This window comes from Salvia splendens, chromosome 13, assembly GCF_004379255.2.
Source record: "Salvia splendens isolate huo1 chromosome 13, SspV2, whole genome shotgun sequence".
In the NCBI taxonomy this organism is placed as follows: domain Eukaryota; kingdom Viridiplantae; phylum Streptophyta; class Magnoliopsida; order Lamiales; family Lamiaceae; genus Salvia; species Salvia splendens.
This window is the reverse complement of record NC_056044.1, coordinates 31,568,282-31,581,131: the sequence shown is the minus strand read 5'-3', so window position 1 is coordinate 31,581,131 and position 12,850 is coordinate 31,568,282. Positions and strand designations below refer to the sequence as shown.

Genomic DNA, 12,850 nt, shown 5'->3' with positions numbered 1-12,850 from the left:
CTGGCAATTTAACATCTATAAATAGGGAATTGTATTTCAATATAAAAAAATCAAGTTAGAATTGTGAGTGAGTTAAAGAGCCGTAGCTCAAAGTGAGGAAGATTGAGAGTTGTGTTGTGCTGAAGCACTTTTGTGTATTTTGTAATCCCTTTTGGCGAGAAGCTTATTAATACTATCCTCCATATTTCATCCTTGTTGAGTGTTCCTATATTTTGTGTGTCAAATATCCAACAAATCTGGTATCTAGAGCCACTCGATCCTACCTATGGCGACAACGTTGAATATGGTTCAACCCCAGATTCCCAAATTAGAGAAACACAATTATGGGAATTGGAGTATTCAGATGCGAGTCTTGTTGCAATCACAAGAGTTGTGGGATATTGTTCAAGACGGCTACATCGAACCTGTCTCCCAAGAAGCTGAAGATGCCCTGACGAACAACCAGAAGAACGCCCTCAGAGATGCAAGGAAACGAGACAAGAAGGCGTTGTTCAATATCTATCAAGGTATTGATGAAACCACGTTCGAGAAAGTAAGTGCAGCCACCACGTCAAAACAAGCCTGGGAGATTCTGAAGAATTCTTTCACCGGCGTTGATAAGGCGATACGAGTTCGACTGCAGATCCTACGTGGCGAGTTCGAAAGCTTGTCCATGTCTGAAACGGAGAGCATTTCAGACTATTTCACAAGAACATTAGTTATTGTGAATCAAATGAAAAGGCAAGGAGAAATAGTTGAAGATGTCGTGTCATTGAGAAAATTCTTCGTTCCTTGACGTCAAAATTTGAGCACGTCGTTGCGGCTATCGAAGAATCAAAAGATCTCAGCACTATGTCTATCGACCAGCTGCAGAGTAGCTTGGAAGTTCACGAACAACGTATGAAGAAAAAGGCGACTACTTCACTTGAACATATGCTACAAGCAAAGATGTCAATACAAGAAGACAAGAAGTTTGAGCCTGGGACATCACGTGGTGGATACAACCGAGGTCGAGGCCGAGGTCGAGGCTATCGTGGCCGAGGAGGACGCAGCCAAAATTACCATTACGAAGGAGGACGTGGCCAGAATTACCAAAATCGAGGAGGACGAGGCCAGAATTATCAAAACGGGGGAGGACGTCAAAATTTCACCTACCGTGGCAGAGGTCGAAATTCTTATGGACAACGAGGACGAGGAAGAGGACAATATAGAGGCGGTTATTCTCAAACCTATAATCAACCCGGGTTTGATAAAGCAAATGTCGAGTGCTATACTTGTCACGAATTCGGGCATTACAGCTATGAATGTCCAACAGCCGGAAATACCAGATCCAACCAACAAGTCCATTATGCCGATGGTGGAGACAATAATGAGCAGGTAATTTCAACCTCTCTTTTTACTCATAAAGGACTTGAGGGTGATCAGTGCAGCACGTGGTACTTGGATACTGGAGCTAGTAACCACATGTGCGGGAACAAGGAACTCTTCGTGGAGCTGAAGGAGACATCTTATGGGGATGTTACTTTTGGAGATTCCTCCAAAGTAGCGGTGCAAGGAAAAGGTAATATCTTGATTAAGTTGAAGAATGGAAATCATGGCTTTATATATGACGTCTATTATGTGCCTGCCATGAAGAGCAATATTTTGAGTCTTGGTCAATTGGCTGGAGAAAGGATTTGATATTAATATCAAGAATTCTTGCCTTACTATCAATGATGCTCGTGGTAGTTTGGTTGCCTCTGTGAAGATGTCCAAAAATAGATTATTTGCATTGAACATGAAACATGATATGTTGAAGTGCATGAATGCAATTTTTAAAGATGAATCGTGGTTATGGCATTTACGTCTTGGACATCTGAATTTTGGTGGTTTGAAGCTTCTGTCTTCAAAGAATATGGTGAAAGGCTTGCCTCATATTGATCATCCTGAAGAAGTTTGTGAAGGATGCATACTGGGAAAACATCACAGGCCAAGTTTCTCAAAAGAAATGAGATGGAAAGCATCACGCCCGTTGGAGATCGTTCATACAGATGTTTGTGGTCCTCTGAAGCCTATTTCTACTGGAGGTAATCAATACTTTCTAACTTTCATTGATGATTACTCCAGAAAGACTTGGGTGTATTTTTTGAAAAGGAAATCTGAAGTGTTTGATATTTTCAAAGAATTCAAAATTCTTGTGGAAAGGCAGAGTGGACACTATATTAAAGTTCTCAGATCCGACCAAGGAGGCGAGTTCACATCCGATCTGTTCGAAAAATTTTGCAAGGATCATGGAATCGTTCACCAACTTACACCTGCATATACTCCTCAACTGAATGGTGTTGCTGAAAGGAAGAACCGAACAATTCTTGATATGGCGAGGAGTATGATCAAAGGGACGGACTTACCCGAGAATTCTAGGCTGAAGCTGTCGCAACAGCAGTATATCTCCTGAATCGGTGTCCCACCAAAAGTGTTCGTAACATGACGCCCGAAGAGGCATGGAGCTCGTTCAAGCCCAGTGTTGCGCACCTAAGAGTTTTTGGCTGTATTGCCTATGCCAAAATTCCTGAAGCTCGAAGAATCAAGCTTGATGATAAAGGTGAAAATGTATCTTCGTGGGATATGGTGATCGAGTAATGGGTTATAAATTGTATAACCCACTCACAAAGAAGGTGATCATAAGCCGCGATGTGGTGTTTGAAGAAGATCAAACATGGAGCTGGGAGGATAAGAAAGCTACAAGCACGTCAGAAATTGTACCTGATCAGCAAGAAGATGCACGTGAAGTTGAAGAACCTGATTCACCAACATCATCTCAAGGTCCAGTCGGAAGGCCAAGAAGGATGCGCAATCTGAACGATATATATGAAGCTACCGAAGAAGTTGATAAAGCTGTGGAGGAAAATGTGAATCTTATTTGTTTTTATATGGATGCTGATCCAATTGCTTATACAGATGCTGCACAAGAAATGAAATGGAAGATTGCAATGGATGAAGAAGAATCAATGCGATCGAGAAAAATGATACTTGGTCGTTGACAACACTGCCAGAAGGCCGAAAAGCAATTGGTGTGAAATGGGTGTTCAAAACAAAGAAAAATGCCAATGGTGAAGTGCAAAGGTACAAAGCGAGGTTGGTGGCGAAAGGATACAAGCAGAAGGCCGGAATTGATTATAGTGAAGTCTTCGCTCCTGTTGCTCGTCTTGAGACGATCAGATTATTTATCTCGCTGGCCGCCCAACACAATTGGAAGATCTATCAGCTCGATGTGAAGTCGGCTTTTCTAAATGGTTTTCTTGAAGAAGAAATTTACGTTGAGCAACCTGAAGGTTATGTGAAACGAGGAGCTGAAGATAAAATTTACAGATTGAAGAAGGCTTTGTACGGGCTCAAGCAAGCTCCACGAGCATGGAATTCCAGAATCAATGAGTATTTTCTGAAGAATGACTTTGTGAAGTGCCCTTTCGAACATGCTCTATACTTGAAGAAAGATGCTGCAGGTAACATGTTATTTGTTTGCCTATATGTTGATGATATAATCTTTACTGGAAATTGTGAAGCAATGTTTCATAAATTCAAGAAGAGCATGATCAAAGAGTTCGAGATGACGGACATTGGTTTGATGGCACATTTTCTGGGAATTGAGGTAGTGCAAAATGAAGATGGGATATTTATCTCTCAAAACTCTTTTGCAAAACAAATCTTGGAGAAATTCAAAATGGAGTCTTGCAATCCTGTTAACACTCCCGTGGCGATCGGTCAAGAATTAAGGAAGCATGATGGTGAAGCTGAGGTGGATCCAACTTACTTCAAAAGCCTCGTTGGAAGTTTACGATATCTAACGTGCACTAGGCCTGATATTCTTTATGGAGTTGGATTAATCAGCAGATACATGGAAACGCCGTCACAGTCTCATTTGAATGCGCCAGAGGATTTTGCGCTATATTAAAGGTACGTTGAATGAAGGTATACTTTAGCCCTCTAATCAAGAAGTTAAACTCGTTGGTTATTCGGATAGCGACTGGGGAAGAGACTTGGATGAAAAGAAATAGCACTACCGGCTACTGTTTTATAGTGGAGATGCTATCTTTACTTGGTCGTCAAAGAAGCAAGCTGTAGTGACACTCTCAACATGTGAAGCCGAGTATGTGGCAGCAAGTTCAACGGTGTGCCATTGCATTTGGTTGAGAAATTTACTAAGTTTTCTGGGATTCACGCAAAAAGGCCCGACGGAGATACATGTTGATAATAAGTCTGCAATAGCACTTGCAAAGAATCCAGTGTTCCACGAAAGAAGTAAGCATATTGATACTCGTTATCACTTTTAATTCGGGAGCACGTGAACCAAAATGAAGTGGAGTTAGTGTACTGGCAAGTCACAAGGATCAAATTGCAGACATATTACGAAGCCGCTAAAGAAACGATGTTTTTAGAAGATTGAAATTTATGCTCGGCATGAAAACCATGAAGAATTGAGCTTACGGGAGGATGTTGAAATTAGTAACCTCAATTTCTTCACATTTAAGGAATGGTGAGAAGGTGCTGCATCACCACCTTATCATAGTAGTGTAAACTTGTGAGTAATTCATGGCTAAAAAGGTAGCCACACATGCACTACATTAGGCGGTGGTGTTTTGTGGATGGCATTTGATGGCTTCCTAATTAAGTAGAAAGTGATATCTAGTAGGTGACGTAGCATATAGCTGGCAATTTAACATCTATAAATAGGGAATTGTATTTCAATATAAAAAAATCAAGTTAGAATTGTGAGTGAGTTAAAGAGCCGTAGCTCAAAGTGAGGAAGATTGAGAGTTGTGTTGTGCTGAAGCACTTTTGTGTATTTTGTAATCCCTTTTGGCGAGAAGCTTATTAATACTATCCTCCATATTTCATCCTTGTTGAGTGTTCCTATATTTTGTGTGTCAAATATCCAACAGTAAGTGGTTCAGAAAATATGAGGAATCAATGGAGTTTGTTTTGAAAGGGACAAATCAACCATTGGTCAGAATCTTGAAAACATTCATTACCATTGACATGTCCAGGAACAGATTCTCGGGAGAGATTCCGGATTCCATAGGGAATCTTAATTCACTCAAGTACTTGAATTTGTCTTACAACAGTCTCACAGGGCATATACCATCATCCCTTGGAAGTGTGAAAGCACTGGAATCATTAGACTTGTCTTCAAACCGACTGAATGGTGAGATTCCTCGGAAGCTGACGATGTTGAATTTTCTTTCAGCATTAAATCTATCAATGAATGATCTTGTCGGAGAGATTCCTCAGTCTGGTGGCCAGTTTTCGACATTTGATAACAGCTCCTTCATTCGGAACTCGGGCTTATGCGGATTTCCTCTAACAAAAAATTGCAAGCAAGATCCCATGGCTCCTCCCTCAAGAAAGTGAGGATTCTAATTTTGTGGATGGATTTAGGTTGGCGACCGGTGGTTTTGGGGATACGGATGTGGTTTCGTAATAGGAGTTTTGATGGGTTGTTTTATAATAAAATATGGAAGCCCTAAATGGTTACTGCAAACCAATTTTCGGTGTTCAGTAAGTTTGAGTTTGTTTCATCATGTAATCCGTGAAATATCTAATTCTATGTTATTGTCAGTTTAATTTAATACTCCCTCTTTCCTCCGCTTTAAGAGTCCCGGTTGAGTCGGACACATGTTTTAAGAAAGTGTTTGAGTGTGTAATAAATAAATATTGTAGTGGATGTTGAGATCCACTTTTAATTGAGTGTGTAATAAATAAATGTTATAGTGGATGTTGTGACTCACTTTTAACACTTTCTAACTTACTTTGTAGGCATTTTTTATTAGTTTAATCCCAGCCGGGACTCCTAAAGCGGGATGCCCGAAATTGATCAACCGGGACTCTAAAGCGGAACGGAGGGAGGACGTGTTATGATTCTGAGTACAAATCGGTTAGACCCAACCCATGAGATCATCTAGAAAAGGAGAATGAATCCAAACTAGACCGAATCACTTAGGCAACAATGTGACTCCCCCGAGTTAGTTACAGGGAAATTGTAGAATAAACTTGTTTTTGGACACCAAATCTTTTTCCTTACCTTGGATAGACATTATGTGATTTGAATCCTATCACAAATTAATGTTGCTCAAAACTATAACCCACAAATCCATAATTCATACTCCCTACATCCGCCATTAAATATCACATGTATTTCAAAATTAACCAATGCCCCATGGGGTTGGCCCGAAATAAGATAATTCTTGTTATTCCGAGTTGAAATAATGAGAATTTATGTTTACTTATTTATAGATACAAATTTAGCACGTAGATCAATTGAAAACTATCTTAAAATGAGAACTTGTGAATTTATGCTTGACAATGTAAAATATACTCCTTCAGTCCCAACCTAAGTGAGACATATTTCTTTTTGATACGTCCTAATCTAAGTGAACGTTTCCTTTTTTGGGAATAATTAAATCGCTCATAGCTTCTACTTTATCATCTTCTCGCTCAGAACTTTAACCTTCTCAGCTTTCTACTTTATCTCTTTTCCCTCTTTCTACGTTATTGTCTTCTTTTACTTTATCATTTTTCCTTACTTATTCTTTCTTTCTTGTCTCACTTAGGCTAGGACAGAGAAGTATCAGTTTGACAAACATAATAACAACATATCAATTGCTCATACTTACTGAATATTTTTAGGAATCATTAAAAATTCATTATTAACTTCACCTGTTGTCTAGTTTTCAACAATTAATTGAGAATAAACATAATAAACAGTTGTTTTCACAATTTTCAATAATCAGCATGATTGAGTTACCATTATGATTATTCTTACGGTGGATTCCAAACTAAAATAACCCAATAATTGGTGATCAAATGTCTAATTGTATTATGGTGTCGAAGAATATGCTGAGACTTATCATTATATAATACATTTTCCCTGCTAATAGTAGTTTGGCGATCACAATGAATTAATACATGAACTATTGTCTTTCTTGAAAATGTCAAAGTTATTCACTTTTGTCCATGGAGGGGCCCTGTATTAAATTGTTAGTTTAATCCATGAATTGTCTTCTTTGAAAGTTTTCAGGGTTGATCGAGTTATTCACATCTTTATTGTTGATCACCGCGGAACAGTTCCACCCCCAATAGTAATATTCTCTCCGACTCATAAGAATATGCATTTTGGGTTGGAAACGAGTTTTAATACACAATTGAAAAAGGAAAAGAGATAAAAAAGTAATTAAAGTATTATTAGTGAGAATGAAAAGAGTTTCCAAAATTAAAAAGTGCGTGTCTTGTGGGATTGACTAAAAAGGAAAGAGTGCATATTATGTGGGACGGAGGAAATAGTAAGCCATACCACTTGTTGTGTCATATATTCAGTTTGCATCACAGTACCGCTCAATACTGGGTTTATCTCGAAAAATGTAGCGCATAATTTTGAGAGCTTTTCAATGCTCTCTGTTTAGATTTCTCGTGTAATGACTTAAGCCCCGATCAAGCCCAAAAACCAATTGTCCAGCCCACAGCCTCGACACGTAGGTGCGCGCTTCTGGGTGCTAAATTCCATCACTTGTACATATAATTATTACGGTTAATGATTCAGCCTTTTAAAAACATTAACGGAATTTCCATCATATACGTATGATTAACACATTAATTAATCTTATGTACGCAATGTGTGATTAACAAATGCAAAATTGGTAAAGAGAGAGGTAGAGAGAAAAAGTAATCAAAGTATTATTAGTAAAGAATGAGTCTCACTCATTAGAAAGAAAATAGTTTCCAAAATTAGAAAGTGCATATTCTTGTGTGATGAATTAAAAAGGAAATAGTGCATATTCTCGTGGAACAGTGGGAGTATTTAATTGATAAACTTTAATTCAGTATTTCTCACTTGTTGGGAATGACTTAGAAAAAAAAATATATTATGATCATCTAACGTGGAACGATTCTATATTGTTTAATTTTATATAATTAAAACTTTTATCACTTATAAAATAGGTCAAACTGCTAGGCAAGATTATAACATATTTTGCTTAGTTCTCATTTCATTGTAGATCTATTACTCAGTCCGACTTTGGTGTGAATTCGCACCCTTTCTGGTCTCTGCACTTATCAGATAGAAGCAAGAGTTAAATGCCTTGACCAGAAGACGGGCTGCGTGTGGGAAAATTTATTAAAGCAACATTTGACTTTTATTAGTAGTAATATTATTATGGTGCTTCATTTCGGAATTTTGAGTAATTCTGCTTTGATTAATTTATCCAAACACAAGGAATTCCACATCGGAAATTTGAGGCTAATTTAGCAAATTTGGACTTTAATCTCATTGCCAAAGTCATTAACCCGGATTGTGATTTGCTTCAACTGATTTTTGCTAATGTCAAATATTTTCCTATATATATGTGACTGACCACTTGTGTTTATTTCAATATGTGCATGCAAATTAAAACTGAGTAAGTAGTTTCAATGCATTTCTTTTTGACATTTTTGCTGATTATGCTTCATGTGGATTTCTCACAATGTGTGAGAAAACCATTCTCTGCCCTTGATATTTCTCTCTTGGATCAAACCCTAATTGGCAACCCTTCATTTTCACACACAACTCTTGCTGTTTATGACTATGTACCCTCGCCACCGTCGCCTCCGACCCTTGATTTTCCACTACCGCCAGTTTGGCCTAAAGCAAAGAGAGGCAGTCGTTGGCCAGACCTTCCTCCGCCGTCAGAAGTCAAAAAACATCTTGTTAAAGTAATGCGTCGACCACCTTCGCCACCTCCACCAAGTTGTTTGCCATATTGTCCTCACTAGTATTTGTTGTGTCTAGAGTTTCTTTATGTCAAACTTTACTACTATGTATTTATTGTATTGTACACATACACGGTACACCCACCATGCACGCTCTTCTTCATACTGTAACATCGATCCATTTTAATATTATATAGTCTTCAATCCTTGATGGATTCTTGGAATATGCAAGCCCTAATTAATGGTTACTAGAACCAATTTGAAAACCCTAATTAATGGTTTCGTAATAAGTAGGAGGTTTGATAGGTTGTTTTGGTATTGGATTATGCAAGCCCTAATTAATGGTTACCTGAACAATTTTCGGTATTCAATAAGTTTTAGCTTGTTTGATCATGTAATGTATGAATATGTAGTTCATGTTATTGTCAATTTAATATAGTAACCTTTTTTTCTTACTATGACCACTTCATTTGTAAAAATAGAAACTAAGATAATTGTTTGGAATTGACAAAGTGTAGAGTTCAAAAACAGTGACCCGGCCCAATGAGATCACCGAGAGAAGTAGAATGAGTTTAGAGAGCATGACTAGACCGAGTCACTCTGGGATCTCCATTAATTATGGTTGATTATCATTATGATTATTCTTATCTTGTGGGTTTTAAACTGAAATAATACATGTTGTAATCAAATTTTCATGATATTTATGCCGTCGACGAATATATCGACACTTACTTATATAAGCCGTTTTTGCCTACCAATAATAGTTGTTATCACATCGAATCAATATACGAGGAGCTGGCTTCGACCAATACCATGCAATATTACTTTCAGGTTATCTCAAAAAATATAGTCCATGATCTTCTGTGCTCTTTACTTGTATTCCTCGTGTAACATCTCAAGCCGCAAATAGGCCTTAAAAACAACCCCAATACCAATTGCCCAGGCACAAGATCCCAACTTGTGGCCTCGGCGCGACAACGTCACATGTGTGGGATTTTCAACCCATCACTTGCGCACTTAATTAGTATTACAAATAATGTATTAGTCTCTTAAGGGGGTGTTCGGTTGCCAAGATTAAATCTCATGATTAAATATGCATCATGTTTGGTTAATAAGATTGAATCCTAGATGAATAATCTCATGATAATTAGCCATAGCCTCCCCCCTCCAACTAAAATAATCCCACAACTTAATCCTAGATGGATAGTCTCATGATATTAGTCATAGCAACCGAACGCCACCTAAATATACAAGATTATAAAAGGTTCATTTTCTAATGTAAGATTAATAAACACATAAATTAATCTCATAACTTCATTTTCAAGCAGCAAACTTTGATCAATTATTTCTCACTCACCGAGAATCGATTTAGAGAAAATTAATATACCGCGACCATATGCTTGGAAGGTAGGTCAACTATATATAGCTTAATTTCACAAATTAAAACTTTTGTCGGTCAAACTGCGTTGACCGGGTAAGTTTTCATCATTTTTCACTTAGTTCTTACATTACTTTATTCTTGATGTATACGGTCCATCAACTATAGTCTAAATTCACACCAATGCATTCTTTGGTCTGAATTCACACCCTTTCTTTGGTCTCCACTCTTATTAGAGAAGTAAGAGTCGAATGCCTTCACCAGAAGACGGGCTGCATTAGGGAAAATTTGTTAAAGCAAATTTTCCCTAATGCAGCCCAAATTTGATTTTTGTTATAAGTATAATACTATATTATGCTGCTTTATTCAGAATTTGAGTGTTTCTGTTTTGATTAATTTGTCCAACAAAAGAATTCCAACATCGGAAATTTGAGGTTAATTTACCATATCTGGACTTTGAATCTCGTTGCCAAAGTCTTTAGCCCAGATTGTAATTTGCTTCAACTGATTTTATTAATGTCAAATATTTTTCTACATATATATATATGTGGCTGAACACTTGTTTTTTTTCAATAAATGCATGCAAATTAATACTGAGAAAGGAGTTTGAATGAATTTCTTGACATTTTCACTGATTATGCTTCAACTGATATTCTCACAATGTGTGATAAAACCATTCTCGGGTAATGATATTTCTCTCATGGATCAAACCCTAGTTGGCAACCCTCCATTTTCACACACAACTCTTGTTGTTCATGACTGTGTACCCTCGCCACCGTCGCCTCCGCCCATTGAGCTTCGGCTGCCACCTTCGCCTAAAGCAAAGAGAGGCAGTTGTCGGCCAGCCCTTCCTCAGCTGTCATCAAAAGTAAATAAACGTCGGATGCAGAACCGCCGTGTGCTAGAATCGACTAGACCATCCAGCTCCACCAAGATGTTCGCCAAATTGTGCTTAGTATTATTGTGTCTAGGGTTTCTTTATGTTAAACTATACTACTATGTATACACACACCCCTACCATGCACATGCATTCATGCAGGTGAATGATGGCCCATTTTCATACTGCCATAGCACATGTTCTTATTATACTTAATTGTGTAACATCGTTCCTTATACTATTACTGTTTTGTTTGAATAAAACTATATGTAATGAATTATGAAATGCTTTTTGTTTTTATAATTTGGATAAGTTTGATATGCCAATAGGTAAAAAAACCATTATAGTTTATGAAACTGAAATGAAAAAATTTCTCCTATACATCCAAATTATACCGTTTCAATGCCAAAGATGTAAAAAGGAAAATGGAAATGGAAATGAAAATTAAAATCGATCGGTTTTGCATCTTCTTCTGATTTCACAAATCAAGCTTTAAAAAAATATCAAAACAACGTCGTTTGACGTCTTCATCCCCTTCAAAAAAAATTTACGCAAATCGGAGTGGGGACGGTAGCGTTGCTTGTTAATCCTAAGGAAATATTAGGGCGTCCTTGCGATCTAAAATGACTATTTCTATTGATTATTTTATGTTTCATAAAACTAGATAAATTTTACTACTAGGCTCCAAATAAAGATTAATGTTTCTCAAGAGTATACAAGCCAGAATGATCTATTACTCCTATTATCAAATAAAAACTGAATTCAACAATAATTCCTATACGATTATTTTCTGAGGTAGTGTCAAAAATGATAACTGATAAATAATCTATAATCACTTTAACATTGAATTTGAATACTACTCTCTCAGAGTCTCAAGCTACTTATTAATCTATTTCATGTTATCCCAAGTTATTTACACTATCTTTTTTTCTGGCAAAAATTTTATTCATCGTCCTATTTTTCCATGTCTTTTCTCTCATATACTTTTATTCTGTTTGATACGCTATTCTCTCTCCATTTAACCTCTAAACATCAATTATTAAATCTCATTCCTAAAGAACAACCATTTGGCCCATTCCAAAACAGGCCATTAGCCCAAGCGTCCAACCAAATCCAAAACGAAGCCCAATTCATTAAACATTTCAACCCAATTCATTGAACATTTAAACAAAATTCCTAATCGGAACCCTCTTCGCCTCTTAACGACTTAACCATCTTTACTATGCGCCACTCAGTTTCGTCAATCGTCATTACCCACTTAGCCGACTTCTACGGTATGCTTTGTATTTTGCTGCAACTTCGTAGTGAATTTGTAGTTCATTTTATTGGGTTGGGTGTGAATATATGTTTGCATAATTGTATTTGGTGAATCTGTTGGAAATTGAAATTGCCCCCTCGTTTTGGTGTAACTTGTGTCAAGCTATGAGCAATTGCCATTGAAAAGGTTGAAGTTATCACTTGGTACCTTGTATCAAAGTTATGAAATTGAATTCTAATTATTCGATTCGGTTATGTTGTTAGATTACTAAATTAAAGTTAATGAGTTATTTGATTATTATTTACTGTTGAAATTGGGTATGTTTTTTTATTTAATTAGCTAAATGCATAAATTTGTTTAGAAAAGAGCTAGAGTTTTGATTGGTTCTTGTAGTAGTATTAGGTATTGGAAAAGAAACACAAATAGTGGAGGAAAATGTGAAAATTGAAATTAAAATGTATTATGTCGCCTATTGCTTTTGTTGTTATTTATCAAGCATGGTTCAGTAGTATTGGGAAAAAGCATTCTAAAATTTGAAGATCATGTTGGTGAATAAAAAATTACTAGTTCACACATTAGGGTGTAGGTAATGTATTTAGAAGTGCGGGTCATTGATTTAGAACAAAGTATTAACTTCCTT

General features: G+C 37.0%; 1 protein-coding gene across 1 annotated transcript; it reads left to right on the top strand.

Moving 5' to 3' along the window:
• The first annotated feature begins 831 nt into the window (after window positions 1-831).
• LOC121760891 (protein argonaute 2-like) lies at window positions 832-1,659 on the top strand. The gene has a single exon (XM_042156485.1). The coding sequence runs from the start codon at window positions 832-834 to the stop codon at window positions 1,657-1,659; it is 828 nt and encodes a 275-aa protein (XP_042012419.1).
• Window positions 1,660-12,850: the final 11,191 nt, after the last annotated feature.

Coding starts and splice junctions, on each gene's coding strand:
- LOC121760891 (XM_042156485.1), top strand. CDS start 832: ATGTCTATCGACCAGCTGCAGAGTAGCTTGGAAGTTCACGAACAACGT.